The following is a 24,925-nucleotide window of genomic DNA, read 5'->3' as shown; positions in this document are numbered from 1 at the left end:
TTAGAAATAAAGAAATTTAGGCATTGGAACTATCCACCTTAGGACAGAGCCTGAAATTATAAGATTGTTATCCTTTCTTCAGAGGACCATATAGCGCTGTCCTTGGTGATCACCATGCAGTGATCAAAATAGACAGGGCTTCAGAAGGGCAGAACTGTGATAGTCAGAGGTATCAGTAGAGAAGAGGGTGAGTGTACATCCAGAAGAGATATAAAAGATCCCACATGTTGTTTTTTTGTCTGATTTCCTGCCTGCAGTGTCACTGTACCCTTTCAAAGCACAAGACCATCCCACACATGATGGAATTCTGCTGGATAAAGGTGACTGCCAGCAAAATTTGCACATTTTTGTGCAGTTGGTAAATACAATCAGATTCAAAGCCAATTGCACTCACTGTCTGAGCTCAGCATTTCAGGACCCCTTTTCAGCACTGAATCTTCTTATGTTACAAAGAGCTTTGTCCTGATCTCTGGGAGAAAGTTTGAGGCCATTTGCCCCACATGAATGATTCCTCTGCAACCTCCAAAGCCAACCACCAGGCAGTTCCCTCAGCTGGATGAATGGAGATCATGAAATAAAGACTGGCTGTGAAGTGTGGACAGTTTAATTCCTTAGGGTCAGAGGAGAACTTCCTCAGGGTACAAGTACTTGTGTTGAACAGCCTGATAAATAGCTGCTGTTTTCTTGGAAGAACAGCTACAGGGCATGAAATATGAACTGCTTTATGGAAATAACTCCTGCATTTCATTAACATGCTTTACAGTCAGCTTGATCCTGTCTAGGTCACCTTCCTCTTTCCTTCTCCTCCCAAGCACTAGAGAGGCACTGACCATCAGAAGTCCTGAAGTGTGAGCATCAGGGCTGGTGTGAACATCGTGGACCTTTCCCTACTACAGATTTGCCAGCTGCAATCCATTGCGTTCACCTCTAATTGCATTACCCTTCAAGAGTGAATATTGCCGCTGTCCTAGGCCCTATCACCGTGTCCCGCAGCCATAGGGAGGAGGAGAGAAGATCCAGCAGGCAGGAATTGTGCAGCAAGATTGATTTATTTAATTATTTTACAAACTCTTTTATAGACTTTTTTCTTCATAGGCTAATTGGACAAAGAATCAGCCACCCCTTGGGGGTGATTGGCTAAAATCCTAAAACATCCATTGTCAAAATATTTTCCTACTGTACTATAAATGAGACTTTTCAAGGCTGCAGGTGTTTGGTTGTTTATATAACTCTGCTACCTCTTCTGTGAGAGAGAAAAGTCTCTCATGGGCTTAGAAAATAGCAAGAAATCCTTGGTAGCAGCATTTTTGTATCTACAAGTGAAGTTGTCCAGAATTCAGCCCCAAACTTGCTGTGCTCCAGCATTTATAACCTGTGCACAAGAGTCAGAGAGATGGTGGGGTTGGTGACAAGGTCTGTATCCAGGATAATTGACAAATTTCTAGCTCATCTGATTGAAGAGATTAAACCTGGTGGTGCAGAGGTTGTTTTTGCTGAGGTCTCTAAGCACTGGGAGACTGTCACGGACACCAAGGCAACGCAGGGCAATGTTTGGTGCTAATTATAGCAGACGGAGTTTGTTTGTGGGAGATGAATGCCAGGTGGGAGGTTTGGTGGGTGCCCTCAAACCAGATGTGATATGTACTGCATTTGGGTGTTCACAGTCAGTGCAGAGAAGCAGCCACCTCACAGTAGAGCTCATTTCACCCCAAAGCAGACATCAGAAATAGGTCATCTGAGCTGCTGCTTCTCCTCTGCTTTCACAGTGACAGCAGACAGGTGACTAACTCAGAAGTCTGTGTCTACACCAACATCTCATTAACCGAGAAAAGGTGAAAATCACCTTATTGATCCAAAATTCTTTTCTCATCTTGTCTTAGCAGTCGAGCTCCCTCAGGAGAAAGATACGAAGTGCTCTGAAATCCTCCACAGGCCTGTCAGGTTACTCAGAGCTTTGGACCCCAAACATCTGTCACCTCATGGTTGGGGAGACCTTAGAGCAGACTCTGGTATCTAAAGGAGGCTCACAAGAAGGCTGGAGAGGGACTTTTCATAAGGGCAGGGAGTGATAGGACAAGGGGAAATGGCTTTAAGCCAAAGGAGGGTAGAGTTGGATTAGATATTAGGAAGAATTTCTTTACTATGAAGGTGGTGAGGCACTGGAACAGGTTTCCCAGAGAGACTGTTGACTCCCCATCCCTGGAAGTGTTCAAGGCCAGGTTGGACAGGACTTGGAGCAACCTGGGACAGTGGAAGGTGTCCCTACCCATGGCAGAGGGGTTGGAACTGGATGATCTTTAAGGCTCCTTTCAATCCAAACCAGTCTGTGACTCTAAAATTCTCTGATTTGGTAATCCCAAGATTCCATCCCAATCCCACCCTTCACAAATAATGCTCAGTCAGTGAAAATGGTGTTAGGTTAACTGCAACAAAACGGCCCATGGAGATCTGACCCAATGGAAAGGGTACCCATCAGTGAGCTATTTATTTAATATCTCATCCATAATTTTCTGTCTTCAAACGTCCAGCTCTGTTGACCATCAGTGCTCCCTCATTAATGCTTAATTATCCCATTTTAGTCTGCCTCATCTACAGCCAGGTGTACTGGGGTCACTGCAGTATTTGAGAATCACAGAATGTGCGTTAGAAAAATGCCCTACAGAGAAAACCTTAGAGCAGCCACAGGAAATCATGGTTTCAAAATTCTGTCCCAAATCATCAGGTCTGACTTTTGTAACAAATCTTAGCCTGAGTTACTCTGGCAGTAATTGGAAGGATTGCACTTGATTCTGTAAGAAGAGGATTTGGGGCTCATCACAAAGATGTTGGACAAAGTCCTGAGCCTCATTAGAAGCAAAGAAACAAGGCATGAACCCTTATTGTGCACGGAATAAAAGGGTTAGCTTTAGTAATTTCTGCTCAAGAAGGAAAAACTCCTATTATTTTCTGTTTCTTTAGCCTGGCTGAAGCAAAATGCATCCTGACCTTTCCACTCAGCTTTTCATTTTCTCACTCTGTACTTGCTTCCTGATTACCACACAAATTTTCACACCTGAACACCAACTTTTCTTGGTTAGTGGTTAGATCTAGAAATTTCCAAGTTACTCAAGCTGAAGAACTTCTTGTCTTGGTTTGAAAGAACAGGTGTCTGCCAAGGAAGGCAGGAGCCTCCCTTGAAATGAAAAATGCGAATTCCTTCCCTCCAAATTATGAGAATTTTGAAATTGAGGGGCTTTTAGGCAAAGATATGAGGAACAGAAATAACAGCTCTTTCCTGTTATATATCTAAATGTGTATAACCAGTCAAACAAAACAACAACAACTATGGCAGTAACAGCAATCACAAACCCAGTGCCAGCCTTCTCGGCTGCCGGGCCCTTTCCCCTCGGGTGCAGTTCCGCTCGCAGCCGGCAGGGGCGCTGGCGGCTCCCGGTGAGCAGGGCAGGTGCGATGGTTCCCCCGCGGCTGCAGGGGGCGCTCCGGAGCGAGCTCGGGGAGCACGCGGCACCGGTGCCCCGGGATCCCGGGAAGGGATGGGACAAAGGCTTCACAAACCCCTGGGCAGCCGATCCCAGTGTCCGGCCGGACCCTCGGGAACAGCAGGCTGGAACGGCAGGGACGAGCACAAATCCCAGGTGGCAGACGAGATGTATCGAACTCCGGAGCTGCAGTGGGAACCCCGGGAGGTCTCAGCAGGCAGGGCAAGCAGGGCTACAGGAGAGCGAAGGCTCGAAGCAGTGACAGGGGCAGAGCGGCTGAAGCCCGGCTCCCAGCAGGGCAGGGAAAGGCGGGCTTGGGAACCCCGGGGTTTCTCCCTGAGGCACCCGAGCAGATGGTGAACAGGTCCCTCTTTTACTAAGGTGGGGTGTTAGGGTCCCGGTGCAACAGCCGCTCCAGTGAGCAGGCTCCACTCACTGCAGAAGGAAGGCAGCTGAAAGCAGAAGCCTGCAGCAGTGACAAAATCCCTCCACAACGATGGCAGCCTCTCTCTGTCCCAAAGCCGAGAACACCAGCCTGCCCGGGGTGTACCCAACCCCCAGGTGAAAGAGAGTAGCCAGTTGAACCCCTCCTTCTGTGGCCACATCTTTTGTTTTTCTTAAGCATACAGTAATTTGTTGCCCTGACAACATATATGGGAAAAATTCTTTAAGAGAAAAAGAAAACAGGAGAACTCCTAAAAACCCCAACACTTCTCTAAATAGTTCCTACTACTATTTGCATTTCAAAGTTCTAATTTTTTGCATTTCTATAAGAAATCCTCAAAATCCATCCAGTTCAGAAGGTTTTTTTCACTCCCAGGGTAGTGATTAAATGATTTCACTCCCAGGTAGATTAAGGTCTAAGAACTGAAAGGCAACTGTTTGCTTTTAATTTCTGTGGCAGAGAATTTAGCCCCGCTTCTTGGAACATCTACATCAGCTTCCTATGAGGTGGTAAATTCAGAGCTGACTCAACAAAATTCATACAGCCAAGATTAACTGTGCTTTTACCAAGCTAAAGGAAGGCACTGAGCTATGCCTTCCTAAACAGAAGCACCTACCCAGCCTGTGAAGCTAAAGATGTAGGAAAGTGCCTTCTGAGTGCAGCAGAAAGATTTCTAATGGTGATCTTCAACCATGGGAAGTTCACTTGGCAATTTAAGGGCCAAAGGTGGGATGGGAATAGTGTGAGGTGCCAAAGTGAGCATTGAAACTTGCTCACATTCATCTCTCCTGATTTTAGATGCCTCTAATAAGGGGGATCTGTCCTATTTCAGATAGTCCCTAGACTCTAGTGCTAGAAGGAGACTTGAGGGCTCATCTAGTCCATGCCTAGAGCAGCTCCATCACTACCACTGCTAAGGCTCTTATTTTGTTCCCTTGTCGATCATCATTGCTCAGACAGTTTCAAGTTATTTGGTTCTTTCTTTTAGAAAAGGTTTTCGAGGCCCTTTTGTCATTCCCATTGCTGCTCCATGTTTTCTCAGTGTGCGATGCCCACGAGTAGGGGCAGGATCCTATCCACGGCTTCACCATCACAGCACAAAACAAGGGATTAACAAGGGATTTCTTTGCATGTGCTGTACATTTCAGAGTTAGATTTAATTTTTTCACGTGTGACATTGCCAATTGGTCTGCATTGTCCAGGGAACTGCTGAAAATACTGAATAACCAAAGGATCACCTGGGCACCACCTTTCAGTGCATCCTTCTCTTCTGAGAGTTTATCAGTGCCTATCAATATGCTCTTCCATTTGACAGAGTTTTGAACCATTTTAAGGGCACTCTCTTTTCAGGGATTTTTCCAATAAATTTTGTACTCACCTCATGATTCATCTAGATTATATTTCCATAACTTCACAGATAATATAAAAATTCTTACTGAAATCAAGCAAAGAAATGGTATCTTGGGTAAGGAGCTCATTGCAGAGGCTGTCTTAAGACTTGTGCACTTTACAGGATTAAATATATTTGATTCACTATAACCTCATGGTAATAAAAAGAGGAGAAGGAGCAAATATTACCATGCAATAATACACTTCATTTACCAGTTCCTCAATTTTTTTTGCTCAGGCCAAGGGAATGATGATTGCAAATAAGAATAGGAAGGAAGTTATCTGTACTATTCAGCTGTATTTACATGTGGAAGTATTAAAGAAACCAGTCTAGGAACTGGTGTGTTAAGAACATTGTGGCAGAACTCACTACATGGAAACTAAATATATCCAAGGGTTTTTCATGTTCCTCATGTATTTCTCTTACAACTCATCACCAGTGAAAGGAATAGTTAATAGGAGCATAATGAACCATATCCAGGATGTTTGACAGGAAAGACTGTTCTCAGTCACTAAACAATCAATTTAAATTCTCTTTTCAAACTCAGGATGGATTTTCAGGATGGATTCGTCTCATCCAGCTGGGGCTACCTAAAAGACTTGTTGTGCTGGTTTAACAGTTGTCTGCAGATGGGAGGGAGAGAGGGAGAGAAGATGAGAATAGTGATTCAAGTGGTGGAGGTAGATGTCCAGAAGAGGAGGTGAATCACTCTCTAGATGCCCTTATTGACTCTCCACTGACTCAAGGGGGAACTTTGACAACTGTATTGACCATACAACTCTCTCTTGAGTTGAACCCTGTGGACCTTGTAAAGATGCTCCATTTAAGGCTTGAAATTTGTGTGCCTCGTGTCAGCTCTGTCTCACTTTGATGGGAACTAAAAAGTGATTAAAACCAGTTTGACCTTTATGGATTGGATGGAAATTTTCTGATGATAATTTCTAGGACATGGTATAACTCGGGATTCCCCAAACCTCTGCTCTGCAGCAGAGCTGGATGCTGCTGTGGAGGTTGGGAAGAGCCCTTGTGGGTGCATAATGTGAGTTCACAACCACCATTACCATCATTTTAAGGATGCAAAAACAATATGCTGATTAATAGAGTTCAGGTAGCTGTTAGAGCCACCCTCACACCCTCCCTGGGAAGGTCCATATGAAATGTTATTCCCTTGAATGGAGGACTTGTGTAAGAGTGATTCACAGCAGAAAAGTTGAACAAAACACAAAGCTTGCTTATTTCAGTGAGTTACATGGATGTTTACAACTGCTTTGAACTGGGAAGAGCTGCAATAAGATCACACTGTTGTCCTTTCTGCAAGCTGGCTGAGAGATCAGTTTAAGGAAAGGACAGTCCTCCAGAGCAAATGAGTTTGTGTAGAGTTTTAAAAGCACTTAGAGCGTTTCAAAAGGCCCTTGTTAAACCTACACCTAAAAAGGCTGTAGCTGTGTTTGTGGTTTACTCCCTGGCAACTCCATTTCTGAATTTGTTGTGGTCTTGTGACACTGAATAAAAATAATCTTTATAATCTTGTCTGTGGTGGCCTGAGCTACGTGACAGGCTCTTTTCCTCCCAGCTCTATGCTGAAACAGAGAACTTCCCTGAGCAGCAAAACTCTGCTCATCAATGGAGGAAAGTCAAGGAGCAACAGAGACCCAAGCACCTTCTTGTTCTCCTACACCTTCCTTGATTCTCAAGATGCCTTTTTTAATATCCCTCCACCAGTTCCCAGATATCCATGGACTTTTCACAGCACTCCCCTTCCTTTATTGCCACACCTAATTCTGTTGCTAACATCTCATGTTAATCATGTAAATTATAGTGCCAGTTATGGTTTTTTTTCTCATAAACCCCTGTTTTCATCTGTGCCTGGACACCTTTCCCGCTTGTTGGCTCTCTCTGTCCTCACTCTCCCCTTCCCTTCCTCACTCTGCCTTGGGGCAGTTGCTTGCAGAATCAGCACTGTTTTTTTCCTAGAATCATTCAGCAAACTGACCTATTTCCCAAAGCTGATCTGGCTAATTCCTCTCACAAACCATAACTGTTTTTTCTGACCTTTAAAAGGTGTAAAGGTCTTTCTCATGCAACCTGGTTTTGTAGCAATGAGCCACCCAAAGTCACCATTCTTTCCACTTCCTCTAACTGTACTTTCCATGTTCATTCCTGGATAAAATCTCTAAATTTCTAATAAAATCTTAGTAGCTGTTTCCCACCTGTGCTGAGGTTTGCTACCTGAAAGCAAATGGCTACATGAAAGATTGAGCTGGAGGACTGCAGAAAACACCCCCCATCTCTGTCTCCATCATTAAAATAGCTATGGAATTAGATAGTTAGACCAAACAAGAAATTGAAGCAGATGTTGGCCAGTAAATCCCTTCACCTCAAAAGAACAGATCCAATGTTTAGTAGGGAAAGGATAAAAAGGTTGGGATTTCTTTCCAGGCAATGTAATAAATGTTTTACCAGCCCAGATGGCTGCAGGGTTCAGGCAGTTACATATCTCCAGGCATCTTGGAAAAAGGTGAAGGACTGGGGGTCTAAGGCTTTCAGACAGATTTTTCAGGAGCAAAACTTTCTTAAGTCCTTCAGAGGGCTTTGGCATGAGCTTTTCCTATTACACTGTTAAAGACAGAAGATGACTTGATACTAAAGTGAAGGCAGTAAATACCTGTGGAGCATGAAGCAGCCCAGGGTGAGCAGAGCATTTTACCCACAGCAGCTGCTTCAGAAGTCTTACTTGTTTCCCACACCCTGTTGCATTTAGATTTGGGAAGTAATCTCCTGGCAAAGCCTCGCAGCTGGCAAACCCTGCAGGAGGATTTGTCACCTGCATCACAAAGCTGCACAAAATCTTTCATGGAAGGAGCAAAGGGAGCTTTATCAGGAGAAAGGTGGCAGACTGATGGATGCAGCCATAGCAGCAGTTAAAAATGTGTGACATCTATTCCTTAGCTTGCCTGTTAAGAGGGTTTAATTCACTGAGAATTTATAAAGGAGAAATAAGTGCCCAGCATGTAATAATCATGATAGAATACTACAGATAGTTTAAATCTGTTTTTTCTATAGTCTATCACAATTAATTCTCTAGTTAGGAAATAATTTCTGTGGAAATGGCTGAAGTAAAACTACATAAAGTGTGATACTTCCTTGATAATTTCCAGTTTTCCACTGGCATTTGGAAGAATGTCACTGAAGCATGTCACACTCAGACAATTTAGAAACAAGGGAACCTTTTCCAAACCTGCCAGCCTCACCCTCATGGTTTTGGTTTGGCTTTTTTTTAAATCAAGCTGTCCATTCTTCACAAGATCAGCTGGGATTCAGAGAAACTGCAAACACGCTTCCATCAAAACCAAATACAGTGTGGCTTTATCATCACTGACAGAAGACCCCTGAAAAGCCAAAAGGATAAGCTGTGGAATCTTTTTTTTTTTCAGGTAGAGCCCACAGATGTTGCCTGAGATCCATTGTCATGCATCAGACATTTATTCCACAGCCATGGTCCCTCTCTAATACCTGTCCAGCCACAGATTTTGGGGTGAGCACCTGCACAAACCTGTTAAAGTCTCCCCACTTCTACTGACCTCAGCTGTAGTGAAACGGGAAAGAGCTCTGGAGCCAGGAGCTCTGATGTGTCAAACCACTTCCTACACACGAAGGCACGCTCTGCCACACCGAGCATTGAGTTTGGTTTCCTGGATAAAAGACTAATACCTGAACAGAAAGCAGCCTTTCTTCTTTCCTGTGGAGCCAGCAAAACGATGATTTGCTGACCAAAGCCCTCGCTGTACACGTAGGTGACGCTCCCAGACAGACTCATCAGGCAGTAACCAGCTCTTTGGCTTGGTTGGCAACAGCTCATCACTTCTGAGAAACTTCATCCTCAGACTTGCGGAGAAAAGATGTGGACAAGTCCCATGGAACTCAAGTGGCTTTTGATGTGGCTCTTGTTTGGATTCATCAAGGCGCTCAAGCCAGGTAAAGGACTCTTTTTGCCTTTTGGGAAGGGAAAATATGATTTGGGGTTTTTTGTGGCTGTTAGAGGGTGTTCACAACATCCTGACTCCTTTTAGCAAAGGAAAAATGTTAAGGAGCTTAAGGAATTTATTATTCTAAGGAAATGAGAGAAATGGGTTTTGTGCCCACAAACTGTCAACTGCAGAAAATCCAGAGCTTTAGAGGATATATTTTGTCTGACTAATATATGTATCCTCCAACCCATCACTGGAACAGTGGGAAGATCAAAGCAGCCTGAGGCAGGCCTTTGAATTTGCTTTTTCCATTTTGCTTGTAACTTTAGGAAACATAAAAATAGACACCGAAATGCCAGTACCCCTGTAGGTAAAATTGATGGCAATGCTATTAGCTAAAAGATACCATCCAAATTTGCTGTGGGTACTATAGACATGAAATATTTTTTCAGCCATGGCTCTCAATCAGCAGTGCCTATAAACTGTGAATGGAGACAGCTAATCCAATTCAGCATAATTTGACACATTTATAAATGGTGACACTGCTTAGATTTGGCTTATTTGTTGTGACAAGTGTGTGCACTGAGAAATGGTCTGGTGATACATTAGTGTATTTAAATTTAAACTGCCTTGTTCGAAGGGGGGGAAAAATATCTTCTATTTTCCATGCTCCATAAATGTGATATTTCCTTCTGTGTCTCATGATGATGTCCAGGCTGAGAGGTATGAACAGACACAGCCTAAGGCAGGCTCTCAGATATGCTGGTTGTGTAACTGCTGATGGATCATCTTGAGCAGGGCTGGGAATTTTCCTTGGGGCTGGCCATCTCAAGGGAAGAGTGTGTTGCTAATGACCAAACTCATTAATGCAGGAAGGACCTTCACAAATGTTGAAGCCCCAGGTGATTTTATTCTTGTTATTTTGCCAGTAAATGCTGCACCTTCTCCTGCATGGGGCATTTTCATTGCCAGATGAGGTGCCAGAGCCCACAGGAAGCGCTTGGTGCTGTGTGCAGGAGCAGCACCGTGAAATGCTCAGCCAGAGATGTGTCAGTGGGATCAGTTCTGGGATGAGTCAGGTCCCCCAGATCACACTTTCTGTATTACTGTGCCTGGAACATGTTGTGAAATTTCTTGCAGGCAGATCTCGTTTATCAGAAATCTTTCTGGTTTTTTGGAAAAAAAATCGAGCCGTGTCAGAGCAGTTGCATTTTATGGTATTCGATGTGATTTTATTCACCACTGAATGAATAAATGCCTAGTATTGCATTCTCTACTGTATTTCTAAACTCTTCTTTCCTCAGCTTCCTGTACTTATTTTCAAGGTCTCTCTCAAAGTTTAAAGATAATATTTATATATATATTTGCAATTTCTTCCTGCAAATAATATGCTAAAATAGAAACACCACCTTTGACCAATTTAGGGGTTTTTAATCATAGACACACCCAAGGTGTTGTGGCTGTAAGACCCATTGGTTTTAATTCCTTAAGGGAGGATCAACAAGGAGACCTAGGAATAGACATAAGCAAAGCAAAGGGAAAGAGGCTGGGTCAAACTGGTCAAAAACCAACCAGGCCTCAGCACATACAGTGCTTTTTTTATTATTTTGCCTCAGTCTTTTCAGCTCATCCCAGCACTGCAAGTTTAGGTTTGTAAATAGATCCAGCCCCACATGGTGTTTGGCAAAATGCACTATCAGGAATAAATGTAATTAGAGGAAAAAGAAAATAAAAAGCCTTTGTTTTACAGAACAGTTTCACTGATGGTTCTCAAAGTGTTTTGAGAGGGCAAAGTCCTGGGGGACTGGGGAAGTTAAGGCATGGGATGATCATTTATTAATTTACTAAAAATTAAACCACACCTTAGTACTAAAAATAAGAGAAATGCTGATTTTCCTGTGAGGAGCATCTCATTTATCTCCTTTATTCTGCACAGCTGCCTAGAAGCTGTAGGCATGGGTGAAGCCTGAAGTGAGGGTCAAACACAAGGTAAAAGCTGTGCTCCTACAACCTTTCCATCTTGCTGTTCATCATACAGGGATACACTGAGTAGATTTGCAAGTTAAACCTGGAAAGGATTAAAACTCACAAAAGAAGGAATTTCATTCAAGTGAATCTCATTCACACAAGTTGGGTACCAGATCTCAGTCATGTAAATGAGAGGAATTTCTTTCCCATTATACTTGCATATTAGTGCTGGCTCCCATGGATTTGAAATGCAATGCAGAATACATTAAAGTTGTCAAACATGGACAAGTGATTCTTTTAAGGTCAACTAGAGAGCAAATACCTTTATAAACCTTTCAGCTACAGTGGCCCTCAGCAACAAAGGGCTCAATATACAGCTGAAATTTAAAAAATGTTAAAAAATGTTTTAAAAGTGTGATCCTGCTGAGGAAAAGCAGATATTACAGACAGAGATCCTGCAGTACCTGCATCTTCAGCTGGACGAATTGTTTTCCCACCTCATCAGAGGTGAGATGTTATATCCTTTCTCCTTCTATTGCAGAAAAAAATCCACTCTGTATCTACTTCTAGAAAGCCACTGCTTCTGCCTTTGTTCCCTGTTGCCTTCAGAGTGTTGTTATTTTGGTTCCCCTACATCCTCGATGTTCAGCTATGTCTGCCCTGCTTTCCCTGTTGCATTAATGCTGTCTTCACAGTCCAGCTTCCGGGTACTTTCTACTCACGGATTCCATTCCCTGACCTTGGTCCTGAATTTTGGAACAACGTCGCTCACTGAGTCTTTGCTCCATCTCCTCCAACACTTCCCCAAAACTCACATTTCCAAAGTCCTTCCATGGCTTTCTTCACTTGGCTCCCTATTCCTCAGCCCTGCCAGGGGAGCAGCACTCTGTCACCTGCTGCTTTTTCTTGATGTTCTTAATTTGTAAAGTGTGAGCCCTCACCTGAAGAATATATAACCCTCAATATGTGGAAAAATATTTCATGCATGACGAGGTCAGAAAAATTCTTGCCATGTGTAGAAAATTTCCATCACACTTTTGGGGGAAAAGTTCCATGACCATGCTAAGTCCCTAAGTCAGGTGAGATGAGTCCTTAGGCCACATTTGAAATAGAAATTTCCCCACTAGACCTTTTTTTTTTTTTTTTTCACTTTCCCAAGACTGGGACACACACTTGTTAGACCATTCAATTAATTTCAGAGAGGATATTCTCTACTGCCCTTTCAGCCCTACAAAAGGCAAGGCTGAGAAAGTTCCAGACAAAGGAAAGAATCTGAACCCTCTGATGCTGTTTAAAAAGACAATTTTTTGTTTCCTTTTAGATGAGAATACCAAAGACATGTGTGTTACTGAGGTTATCTCTTTAAGCAAAAATGTCACATACCAAAACAAGGCTTTCACATATGATATTCTCAAGACTTGGCTCTGTTCTGCTACAAAACCATGTGCCGTGGTTGCATGTAGAGAATCTGAGCTCTGCGGCTTTACCGCGGAACCAAGGATGTTATAAACACCCAGAAACAAAAACAAACGTTCCCCATTCTTCACTTAGTGCACTTTCTATGCAGTGCACTGTGCCCAGGCTAGTTTTCCTCCCTCTCCCTCTTTCCTAATGTTCCCACTTCCGATTCCACATTTTGAGTCCAAGTCCCCAACCCAGCGTCCCTGCTAGGGCAGGTGTGAGATCCATCAATGCATCAGGTAAACCACTCTGATTATTAACGTGAACATGGAGGAACGTTCTCCCACCCCTGCAGCTGATAAAAAGAAAGAAGCACATTTAAGCTTTGCTTTGGAGAAGGTAAATTAGGTGTCTGCTGTGCTCTAGAGAGGTTTGCCCAGTTCCAATTCTCACAGAAGGAGCTAAGAAGGCACATGCCAGAGGCTAAATTATGCTTAGCATGAGAAAGCTTAGTCCACTGTCCAACCAAATTTAGCCTTGCTGTATATGGAATTTTTTTGCATTAGATTCTACTGCCTTGGTCAATGGCAAATAGCTGGTCAGCAGGATTAAGCCAAGAGATAAGAGAAGTGCATTTCTCCCAAACCCAGTTTTCTATGGTCCTAGAGCTCCTGCCAGTTCATATTCCAGTTTATTTTACACTGTCTTTCCAACAGAGACATTTTCTGGTACAGAAAACTCAGCAGGCACTGAACTGCCAAATCCTTAGAACAGGACATTCCTCTTCTCCACTGCTGGGAATATTCAAACCCACCTCCTGCCCTGTAAGGCTGATCTCTCCTTCATTGCTGTTCGTATTAAAACTTGTGCCTGGTCATTTCATCTCCACTGTATTTCTGTCACTTACTCTGCAGACTCACTACTACTCAAAATATATTTTAAGATAATCTCTCTATAATCTAAGGTACAGTTAAATTAAAAATCTCACCGGCAAATTACAGTAAAGTTGGGGTCTGTACCCCAACTCCACAGCTGGGATCTCTTCCCATCTTGCAAATCCACATAAGCAATAAATGATGATTTTAATAGGAGGGGAAACAATCCTGCAGAGCTGAGGCTTGCTTGTTAAAGGATCCTTTGGGAATAAGTTTTAAAGTTAGAAAAAGTTCATTACCATTTCAGTCCTGTTGTTGGTATCAACTCCTTCGCTTTGCCTGTATCAGTTTCATCTTCAGGAGACTGCACCATTCAGAGAGCACAGTTTCACACAGCACATAAATCCCCAGGGCTGATTTAGCTTTTCAGGCACAGCTGGGGAAATATCTTCATTTTGGCCTGGTTTGATTTGTTGGTGTCTCTGGGGAGAGGTGCTCTTCATCTCTGAACTGGGCAGGTGTGTGCAGTGCCTGGTTTCTTCCACTGCTTCTGCCCAAGTCTTCAGAACATCCAGCTTCTACCAATCCCATTTTACTGCCTTTGTAGTAAGGGGAAAATCATCCTATTTTTGCACCTTGCTGTTTTAACTCGACATAAGAATAATGTCAGCACTGGTGACACATGGCCATGTGATAGAGGAAGTTCTGAGTTTAGGTTATTGTGGTGTGACTCACCGTCTGTGTTTTACCTAGCACTAAAAATACCTGTTACAAATTTTCCCCACTCACTTCTTGTGGACTAAAGGTGTTGTTCTGATGCCTCATCTAACACTGCTCTGCCAACTCAGACATGGAAGAGAAACAGGCAGGAGGGTTTCATGAAGCCTTGTACTGCCAGCACACCCACTAAGAGCAGTTTTGTGGTTGGGTGAGTGACGTATTTGAATGGGAAGCGTGAGGGAAGAAACCTAAAAGAACTGCTGCTGATTTATCTGCTGGGTTTCTTTCCCTCAATATCTCCCGTGTGGTATCTGACAGCTCATGTGGAAATCCCAGAGGCCCTGAGACATCTTAAATGGCATCAGACACCCTAGCTCACACATATCTGTTGGCTCAGATGACAGAGCTTGAAGGTCTCAAAAAACTTATCAAACTTAATTTGGGGAGCACTCCAGCAGAAACAATACTACTTTTAAATTCTTATGTTTCATGGCTATTGTCTGAATTCACAAGTCTCCTTCTAATTCCAAGGGTTTGTCTCCATCCACTCCATCATAATAATTGAAACCACCTCCAGAATTTCCACAAATGCTATAGGCACCAAAAATCCATTGATATGGGGAGAAACAGAAATTCACATCTGCCTTAGGAGAGCTATGTGTTCTCATAATTCTGCAGCTGACAGAAGGGCAAAATCCCCATGAACACAATTACACCAACCTCTCTGGCCCCTCTAAGTGCAGAGAAATGGAGTCCCAGGACACTTTTGGGGTGTGGGAAGTGAGAATGGTAGGTAGGAGCTGATGAATTTTGTGAATGAAGGAAAGAGAGAACAGTGGACATCAGGATAGAAAGAGAAGGAAATAGTGGCACACAACACCTTGTCATGGGGATGAAAAATTGGAATATGTGGGAAGGGAAAATGAAGAGGCAAACAAAACCTCGAGATCTCAAGGCAGTGTGAGGGCAATATTTTCAACAAATAATAGCAGGAGTGCAACCCTGGAGCAGCTATGGAGGGATGCAGAATCCAGGGAAATCTGGGTTGTGCAAAATTGAGCCACCACAGGCTGTGAGGCAGCCTGTGTTATGCCCAGATGTGCTGGCCTTTTTAAAGATTATTATTTTCATGTCAGGTGAACTCAAATTGATTGACCAATTCCCAACAAAACAGCAAAACAGCAAAAAAAAACCCCAGACCAAACAAAAAACCAAACAAACAAAAACCCACCAAAAAAAGAAACAAAACAAAAAAGCAAAATTTAAAAGAAAAAAAAGCAAAGCTATTCTTTGCTAAAAATGTAAAAAGTCAGAAATCTAATGAAGGAGCATACCTACCCTGCCATTCCCTATTCCCTGGCTTCTTCCCATCCCTTGGCTCTTTTACCACTCATGCAACAATGATGTTGATTTTTTAGGGGCAAACCATGCAGTTTCCTTGGGCACAGAGATGGAATGAAGTTTTAGGCATGATTCACTCCCGAGGTCAGTACTGTCCAGAACCTTGCCAGGTCTGCATCCTCTCTGCAGTCTTCCCACATTATTCCAGGAGGTCCCATGACATGAAACTGAAGAAAGACATGGAGGTGCTGGAACATGTCCAGAGAAGGGCAGTGGAGCTGGGGAAGGGTCTGGAGCACAAGTCTGATGGGATCTGGGGGGGCTCAGCCTGGAGAAAAGCAGGCTCAGGAAGGACCTTTTCACTCCCTACAACTCCCTGGCAGGACGGTGCATGGGTTACATGCTGAGTGCCTACTTTTTCTAGAAAGATGAGTAAAAACCAAATAAAGACAAGCACCTCTGAAGGTATATAAGATATTTTGAGACAATTAAGAGTAATCATAGTGAAGGGTATCTTGCAATATCCATATTCATGCACGGCTCCTCACCAGTATGAGGACTGGTACAATAAACCCAAAAGCCAATGACTTTGATATCAAACACATTGGTGAGGAGCTCTAGTGTGGGAGGAGAAGCCAGTGTTTTGAAGGGTTATGAATGGTTACTAAGGAGAAAGTTCTTGAAAATGGAAGCAAAATATTTGATGTGACAATGAAGCCATTACAAGTTAAAGGGAGGCAGGCAGAAGGTCACAACAAGACCTGGGAAAGTCATCTTTCAAAATTCTTTGTGGATCAGGGAAAGGAATATGGTTGTAAAGGACAAAGAAGATACTGCAGTTATTTAGATGTGAGAAGACAAGAATTTGAGCAATGTGGATGAAAATAAAAGGCTGGATCCGAGGAAGGTTGTGTGTGATCCAGCTGCAATGTGGATGTTCACCATGTCCCAAGTGCACCATTTCTGCACAATCTCTGTCTGATGTGTGCAGGTTCAGAAGAACCCAACATTTAATCATCAATTAAAAGAATGCTTCCCCTTTATGATGAGTAGGTTAAATGTTGTGGGTTTTCTTAAGAAGAGACTAATGGGTTGTAGGTTTGAGTGCCTTGTGCTGAGATTCGGATCTGCAATCTGCTTCAAAGAGGCTTTTGAAGTCTTGAGGGAAACAAGCTTTTAGCTTTCAGGGAAAGTGAGAGTACATGATCTCAGCTTGCTGCTGATCTGATAACTTTTTAATTTTAATCACCCTGACAGTCTGTGGTAAAACATGTGGTTAACTATTTCGGGTGCAGTCACTTCTCTCAAAGCCACAGTCTGATGTAGTTTACAAGGCAAATCCTTTGATAACACAAAGGTACAAGGGGATTAAAACAACCCTTATGCAGATTAGCTGTTAAACTATGCTCACATACTTCTTCATTGTTGCCTTCTTCAAACTTTGTGACTTTTACTAAACAGCACGACAATGTAAAGTAAAAAGGGCAGAAAATAGCAAAGTGAGGAAATGAAAGAAAAGGGCATTGCAGGGCTGGGGCTGGGAGTCACTGGTTGAGTCGCTGTTGGTCTTTCAAGGAGAAGGCACTTTGGGAGTCAAGGGCAGACTCCAAATGATGAACAGCTGTCAGGGACCCAAGGGCCTTTCGCAGTCATTCCTGCTGGTTGCTAAGGCTGCATTAATTATGGCTGCAGAAAATGTGAGGATATGGTGACTAAGAAATTTCAATCCTAAAAGCTGTTACTGTTGTGCATAAGCATAAAGGACCATGGTTCATGCACCCAAAGATCCAGAATGCCAGCCCTGGTGCAACCAGACTGATCTTTTAATTTCACAGCCTTTAGGCCTTAAATAATCATTAAGTCGTGCCTTTATCAACTTCTAGGTCTCCAGCTCAGCTTGATCAGGCTTTTCAAGTGCACTGAAATGATCTAACTTAATTCATTCCAACTGATTGAGAAGTATATTTAGATATGATTTGCTGATGACACGACACTTCACGTCCTTGTTTTGGAACAAGATATATTTAGGTTTACAAACTTATTTCACAGTAAGCTGCTCTTTGGTGTCCTCAGACAGAACTGAGTCTACGCCCATTCCAAATCTTTGCTTGTAGATGATTGCAACTTTTAATTGCTTGCTTTTACCTATTGTGCCTCATTCCATAGACTCAGGGCAGCACACTCTGGTGCAGGCAGCTGCTCTCCAAAATGAGTGTGCACAGCTTCATTAAGAAAATATTGATAGTGTTTCATGTTGCCCATCTGCTGGACATGTCTGGTATTGAGAATGGGGAAGTTCTTGATGCATAAAGTAGAATGCCAGGCTGTCCTGATTCTCAGGCTTTCTATTTGCAGAGATGTGCCCACGTCTTCCAACAACTGATTTTGTTGATGTTACTGCTGAAATGTATCCACTACAGACCAAACTGTACTATGAGTGTCACCCTGGCTATTACAGAGAACCTGGTTCATACCCAGGAATTCAGTGTAAGAGTGAACAGCAGGGTGCTGTTTGGAAATACGGGGAATTTAAATGCCTTGGTGAGTGAGCACTGTCTTTTTTCTATACATAGAGGTGTTTTTCCAATGTGTTACTTGGTATAAAACACAACTGGGCATTAACAAAAGATCTTTCATGCTTATCTCTCTAAGTTAAAACTTGAAACAGTTCTATCCCACCTCCAAAAGTTTGAGTGTTCTGGCTTTGTTCTGATATTTGTCTTGCTGTAACTCAGCAATTGTAACTTCTCCACAGTTAAGAAAAATTTTTCATCAATGGCTCCCATGACGGAGTTAGAACTTACACAGAAGCCAGAAAGAGAACCAAGGAGCCCTGCACCCCAGAAGCAAGAAGAACTTTCAGAGTTCAAGCAAAAAGGTAAATAAGAACTCATTCAATACTGTAACACTTCTCCTGCTGATTTCCATGGTGTGGTGTGAAAATGGTGAGTAATATTTAATTGCTTTGCAGACAGAGGGAAAGAAACAATTGCTGTAATATCTTGGCTGAACAAGTGATATGGTGTAAGCAGATGAGTATTTTATGTCCTGACCAAGAATTAGAAAGGCTTGGTATATCCTGCTTGTATTTTCTAAGAGCACAAGATTTTCAAGAACAAAAGCAGTATGCAAAATCTGTCTGCTTTAACTGTGTGCTGCCTTGTGCTCCCACAGATTTCTGTGGTCCTCCCAAGACGGTTCCACATGCCTCCATAAGGCTGCCTCCACAGCATTACGTGGGACAAGTCTTACATTTCAGATGCCAAGCAGGTTATGATAAGAGACCCCCCACCTTTGGCAGCAGGACGTGCAAGAAGGTGAATGGCAAAATCATCTGGACACCTCTTGATATGAGATGCACCAATGACAGCAACCAGTGGCCACCACAGACCATTGGGCCAGGTAAGATGGTTGTGATTACGCCACATCAGTGTCATTACCTGCTCATCGGGGGGTCCAGACCCCACAACTGTTGTGGGGAGAGTGGGAGCTTCAAAAAAGTTTACTAAAGAAGCCCTGCTGCTGACTCTGAGGGGAAGAAAGAACTCCCTTGTGTATTTAAATGCCTTCACAGAAAGGGGTTTAAATGATGATAAATCTTTCCTTAGCCTCAGATTTTGGCAACAGTTTAAGGAATCACTTTGTTCTGCAAGTTTTATTGATGACAAATCAGATGTATTTATATAAAAATGAATATTTATTAAGACAAATGAACAGACAGGAGATAACAGATGAAAGATCTTAATCAGATTTACTCACTACGGAGTATAAAACTTAAAGAACTACTAGTAGATTATAGCATAACATAAAACAGTGCACTGGATCAAGGTACCTATATTAAAGTCAGCAAAAGAAATAGTATTGATTAGGAGTCAAATGTAATTTACCACTAAAATGACGATAATCTACACAGATTCCTTCACTTAATCCCTTAGGAAGTAACTGTGAAATAGATATCCCTACTCACAGGAGAAACTCTACACGTTTCCAGGAGCATGTACAGATTTCTGCCTTGTGAAATTTTGCTGTGGCTTTTATAGCTGTAAAATGAATGGCTGTCAGAAATTCAGCCTTTCTTGTCAGATCTTCAAAAGTAGGATGTTTATTGGCAGCTGGGGGATGCCAGACCAGTGTTAACTCCATGTGGCCAAAATAACTCACTACAAGACAGCTTGTCCTGTTTATCTGACAGGCTAACAAACAGTGGATAAGCTCTTGTGGGGGTTAAGATGCCCTGCTACAAGGTGGACAGACCCAGCTATCCACACCCTTTGCAGTCCTCAGGCTTCCAGTACCCTCCCAACCTCCTCTGAGGCAGTGAAGTGCAATGGGATGAAATTTAAAGAGGTGGAAGCCAATGCAAGGACAGTATGAGAGGATTTTTCCTACCAACAGACTGGAAAAAAAAGGCTTTTCACCAGTACTTCCTTTAAGAGGAAATTAATCATGCAGAAGTGTAGATGTCTACTGCACAGATGGCCACATCTGAGCTGGGCTGGCTCTAAAACCAACAGAGGGAATAGGTGTTGATGGTGCTCTGTCAGCTGCTCTATTTTACACCTATTTGAGATGAAATGAGCCCTGTGAAGCCTTGTTTCTGCCCAGTGCCTACAGCTGAGCCTCGGTGACTACCTCAGAGGCCACATCTGTGTAACAGTGGGTGAGGAGCATTCTGGCCCTTGTGACCTTACCAGACCACTGCACACCCTGTTTCAGCATCAACCCAGGACTTTCTCTCCTATTTCATAGATCTGTTTCCCTGTGGTGCCTGGTTCAGAGTGTTCCAGGTACGGTAATCACAATTTGTTGTCTGGTCTTTCCTCTTCCATCACACCACCAGACTTTTTTCCATTGAAAATATCACTTGGTGCTATCAGGATGAAGGAACTTCTTGCTGTGATGGAAATAACTCACCAACAAACCAGCTCCAGAAAATAACACAGCCTTTTGAAATTACAAGTATTTTAAAATTACAAATATCTTAAAATTTTTAAACTAGGATTGTGAAAAACATGAGACTGGGCAATGAAAAAAACCCCTTGGCCTTTAATTCACCAGAACAATAATTCCAGTTTCCTGCAAAATGCTCTCAAACCTGAGCAAGATCATGTCCTGGCAATTAGAGCACCAAATATTTATTCCCCTAAAGTGTTGCCTTTGTCTTGGTTATGATGTGATGTCTATAATGAGGTTGAATAAGGAATATACTCCCCTTTCTCAGTTCTCCTTCAGCATTCAGCACAAAGAAATTTATCAAGAAACTTCTGTTACAGGACATCTTGTGAAAAATCTGTCCATATCTCATACTGGGGCAAGTTCAGAGCTTCCTTTTCAGGATAAGAGAGAACTTCAATTAATTTCTTGCACCAGGGAAGTTTTGGCTTATATTTCTGGGCAAAAACAGGTCCTGGCTGAAACCATGTTTCCAAATCCTAACTTGGCACCTTGAAAGTCATCCTTCCAGTCTCATATGAAGTAAAGATCTTGATGGATCCCATTCCAGTTCGCTTCATGCCCACCATTAACAGGTATCAGATCAGCACATGTGTTGATATCTAGGCTGGAAAGATCTACTGATGGCCAAGAAACAAACATGGCAATTTTTAAGCGTTCTGTGCAGAGGGAGAGCTGTCAGACTCTACCCTTGGCACTGCCTTGGTGCTGGAACAAGCTGACTCTTTGCCTGCCTCTGTCCTCATCACTGCTCTGGTGTTCTTCATCTGAAGAGAGAATTGATACAAAAATCAAGAATTTCTCTCTCTTCATAGGTTTCACTCTTCTGTCCACTTTCTCTTCCTCATCGAGGACACTGCCAGTGACAGGTATGCCATTTTCTTAAAAACTTCACTCCATCACCCAGAGCACTTACTTGGTCTTTCAGTTTGTTGTTCTATTCCAAAGAGATCCATTTCTGTCAGAAGAGCTACTAAATATGCTGCAAGACACATCTATATCCATGTATTGTGTGAGAAGTTAGTGAAGACAGTATAAACTGATTGTTTAAGCACTTAAGCTTTTATAAAGAAACTTTCAAAGACTCATGTAAATGTAATGTAAATGTAAAAGAAAACGGATCAACCAAAAGCCTGTTTTTTAAATGGAGCCATTTTCAGATTCTTCTCTGAGACTTTCTGTGAATTCATTGAACCACTTCAACTGGAAAAAAGCAGGGGGAAAAAAAGTAAATATTTAAATGCTGTTTTTTTCTCATTTTCAAATGAATAAAAAAAGATGGGCAAATAGAACATTACTTCCCAGCTAAAGCAGTGCATTTAGATCAGTCTGAAGTGATTTTCTTCTCTCCCTTCCCCATCTTCCACTCAGCCATTAGCTGATGAAATAGAAATTGCGTCTTACTGTGCATATGCTCAAGCCTTTGCACAAGGGCTCTTGATTCCAGCTGGAGTCTGTCGAAAACTGTAGTGCACATGATGATGAGGAGGAATAATGGAGTGAGATGAAGGAAGGAAAGGAGGAGTTTTGCAAACCAGAGACCACAACATCAGTAGTCCCTGGTTATTTGGCTGTGGTCAATCTCTCTCCATTGCCCAAGTCCCCTCTGTCTGGGTCCTGGAAGCAATGGGGAAACATGGAAAAATTCCTGCCTCTGGGCACAGGGGCAAGATGAGGCCCTATCCCTGATCTTGCGTGTTTCTCCCAGCTGGCGTAAATGCAATAAATAAGATAACTCCAAGTGCTAACCATATTGATTTTCTGGTTTTACAGCTATCTGGTTTGTTCTGCTTATCATTCCCACTGTCTTGGTGTGACTCACCAAGCAGACAATAAGGTAAGTGGGACACAACGAGGAAAATGGGAAATCTAACCAAAAAATCCCTAGAGGTGGAAGAGTTATCAGCTGGATCAGCCTCTCCCTATTGCACTGCTTAGATTTCTGGACAGCTTCTTTGGTGTTAAATATGACCCAGGATTTTGGGATTGTCTGATTCAGCTGTTAAATACTGGCACAAGAAAAGGAGGAATCAGAGCTTTTGAAATAAAAAAATCTCAGAACAAGTTGCCCAGAGGGGTTATGAACTCCTCATCCCTGAAGGTGCCCAGGGCCAGGTTGGATGGGGCTTGGAGCAACCTGGTCTAGTGAAACGTGTCCCTTCCCATGGCAGGGGGGTGGAACAAGATGGGCTTTAAGGTGCCTTCCAACCCAAATCATTCTGTGATTCTATAATTCTAAAAAGCTGGACAAATTCTTTGTCCCAGCCATTGTGGAACTGAGAATGGCAGTTCAAATAATGAGTGGGAGGTTAATTCTGTGGGAAATTTAAGGTTAATTATGCAAATATGTTGTTTCAGATAGATTATGCAATCAGTCTTTTTCTCTCTGGCCAAACTGTGGGAAGTCTGGGGGAGCATCTGCCACCACAACCACGTAATTCTGTTTCCTTCATCCCCCTGATTTCAGAACTGTGTCATAACAACTTTGTACTTCAGATTTATTTCAGTCTGGCCTCCTCCCTGTTTCTGTTACCACACTGAGGTGCACCAAGGCTATTCCTGTTCACAGGATCCCCAGCCTAGTTAAGCCAGGATGTCCCTATCTGACATTTGGGAATTCTCCTCTTCTCCTCTCTCTTTGCTAATCTTTGTCCTCATTTCTCTTCATGTTCCTTACTAATTACTGATACTTCTTAGCTGAATGGGGTTTTTTCTTGAAAAGTGAGAAGGGAGGACCTCATGAAATCACATCGGAAGTGGATTTTTGTCAATTCATGACTAGACAAAGCCATATAAAATGTAAACAGTGCTTTGAAATATGCTTTACTGAAGATGGTCAACTATGGTGCAGATTGCCTGGGCCATTGTAGGATTTCTGAAAATGGTTGGGTGAAAAAGTGTCAAGAATGATCTACATTTTACTGGCTCTGTGCTGGAACAAATGGTGAAAGAGCCAATCCCAGATGAAATAGTAACTGACAAATAAAAGTAACTGAGATCCTAAATGGTGTCTTCTGCAAAAAATACTCTGTTGTTTCTCATAGTAAATATAGAAGAAGCCATAGAACACCAGCTTCTTCCCACCTGTAGTAAAGTCTTTTTCCCATTGTAGGGAAGACTTCTCAGGGAATCGTGGCATTCAGATGCAAACTCATGGAATTAATGACTTGCCACAGAAGAAACCAGATTGTACCAGCGACTCCAAGAGCAGCAGTGCCAAATGAGGAGAAAGCCTGGACACTCAAATCCAAAATGTGAAGGAGGCAGAAGATGTTATGGCTTAATTGTTACGAGGACAGTGTGACTTTCCACCTACAGAGTGCTGGGAGGAGGAGGGCATCCTATCACTGACAGATGGGGAAAGAGCCCTGCCTGAAACTGCTTCCCAAACCCAATTCTCCTCCTCCTACCATGCAGCAGGTGTATTTCTAATACAACTGCAGCCCCTCCCAAGCGACCAGGAGTACATATGGACCCCTGTCCCAAGCACATTAGATGGTGCCACCATCATTTCAGCCCACACCCCACGCTCCCCACCAACAAAGCTGCTTTGCTGGACACCTGATGTCCCCCTGCCTCTTCCCCACCCAGGTGGGTCAAGTGTAGGCCTACTTTTCCCCTTCTCAAAGTGTTCCCTTTCAAAATTAAACCTGTTCACCCCCTGCACTGCAGCTGAAAATGTGACTGGACTCCCTTACGGTTCACTATATACATGCATTCCTCATCACTCCCCTCTTCCCAGTTATTTTGGATTACTCCTTTCCACAACAGTTCCTGCATCATTCCTCCAGCTCAGACAAGGATGCTGCAGATCATGGCAGCTGATTAATTTGACAGGTCCTTTTGTAGCTGCAGAGCATGAGACAACCCAGCGCAAAGGCAGCTGAGGACAGGCTCAAGCACACACAATACTTGACGTGTCCTTACATTATTGGGAATCTGTGAGGTCTGGATATTCTTCTGCCTCTTTTTAGCCACGCTCAGCCCAGTAAGATGGGTTTCACCTGGCTGAATGCAAGTATCTGTGTCTGAGGCAGGCAGTGGGGAGGAACAAGAGCCTTTAGAGAGCAGTTCATCTCACCCTGTTGCCTAAGTAGATATAATAAATATATACTATATATAGTAATAAATGTTTTATTATGATGTAATATATGTAGGTGAATATGTATTTATTTATACACACACAGAGATACATAGTTACTGATGTGTATATACAGGTCAAATGTCTCAGGGTCATGACCTATTTCTCTGCATTGAGTTTAACAATGCCCAGATTGACCAGATTGACTGCTGATGCTTACATGGCATATGACAAAAGCCAAATAGGATGGATCCCTTCCTTATAACTCAGAAGACATGAGGAGGTCTTGGTCTAGTTTTCTGGT

The 24,925-nt window shown here is 42.8% G+C and overlaps 1 protein-coding gene across 1 annotated transcript; it reads left to right on the top strand.

Moving 5' to 3' along the window:
* Positions 1-9,019: 9,019 nt before the first annotated feature.
* Positions 9,020-24,688, top strand: LOC104694531 (interleukin-2 receptor subunit alpha-like). The gene is made up of 7 exons (XM_010407834.2): positions 9,020-9,289; positions 17,943-18,128; positions 18,343-18,465; positions 18,762-18,989; positions 21,356-21,409; positions 22,314-22,377; positions 23,653-24,688. The coding sequence occupies exons 1-6, from the start codon at positions 9,214-9,216 to the stop codon at positions 22,355-22,357; spliced, it is 711 nt and encodes a 236-aa protein (XP_010406136.2). The 5' UTR covers positions 9,020-9,213; the 3' UTR covers positions 22,358-22,377; positions 23,653-24,688.
* The last annotated feature ends 237 nt before the right edge of the window (positions 24,689-24,925 follow it).

This window comes from Corvus cornix, chromosome 1A, assembly GCF_000738735.6.
Source record: "Corvus cornix cornix isolate S_Up_H32 chromosome 1A, ASM73873v5, whole genome shotgun sequence".
In the NCBI taxonomy this organism is placed as follows: Eukaryota; Metazoa; Chordata; class Aves; order Passeriformes; family Corvidae; genus Corvus; species Corvus cornix.
Note: the sequence above shows the minus strand (reverse complement) of the source record. Positions and strands in the feature narration are given on the sequence as shown.

Coding starts and splice junctions, on each gene's coding strand:
- LOC104694531 (XM_010407834.2), top strand. CDS start 9,214: ATGTGGACAAGTCCCATGGAACTCAAGTGGCTTTTGATGTGGCTCTTG. Junction 18,466..18,761: donor TTCAGAGTTCAAGCAAAAAG/GTAAATAAGAAC, acceptor GTGCTCCCACAG/ATTTCTGTGGTCCTCCCAAG. Junction 21,410..22,313: donor GAGGACACTGCCAGTGACAG/GTATGCCATTTT, acceptor CTGGTTTTACAG/CTATCTGGTTTGTTCTGCTT.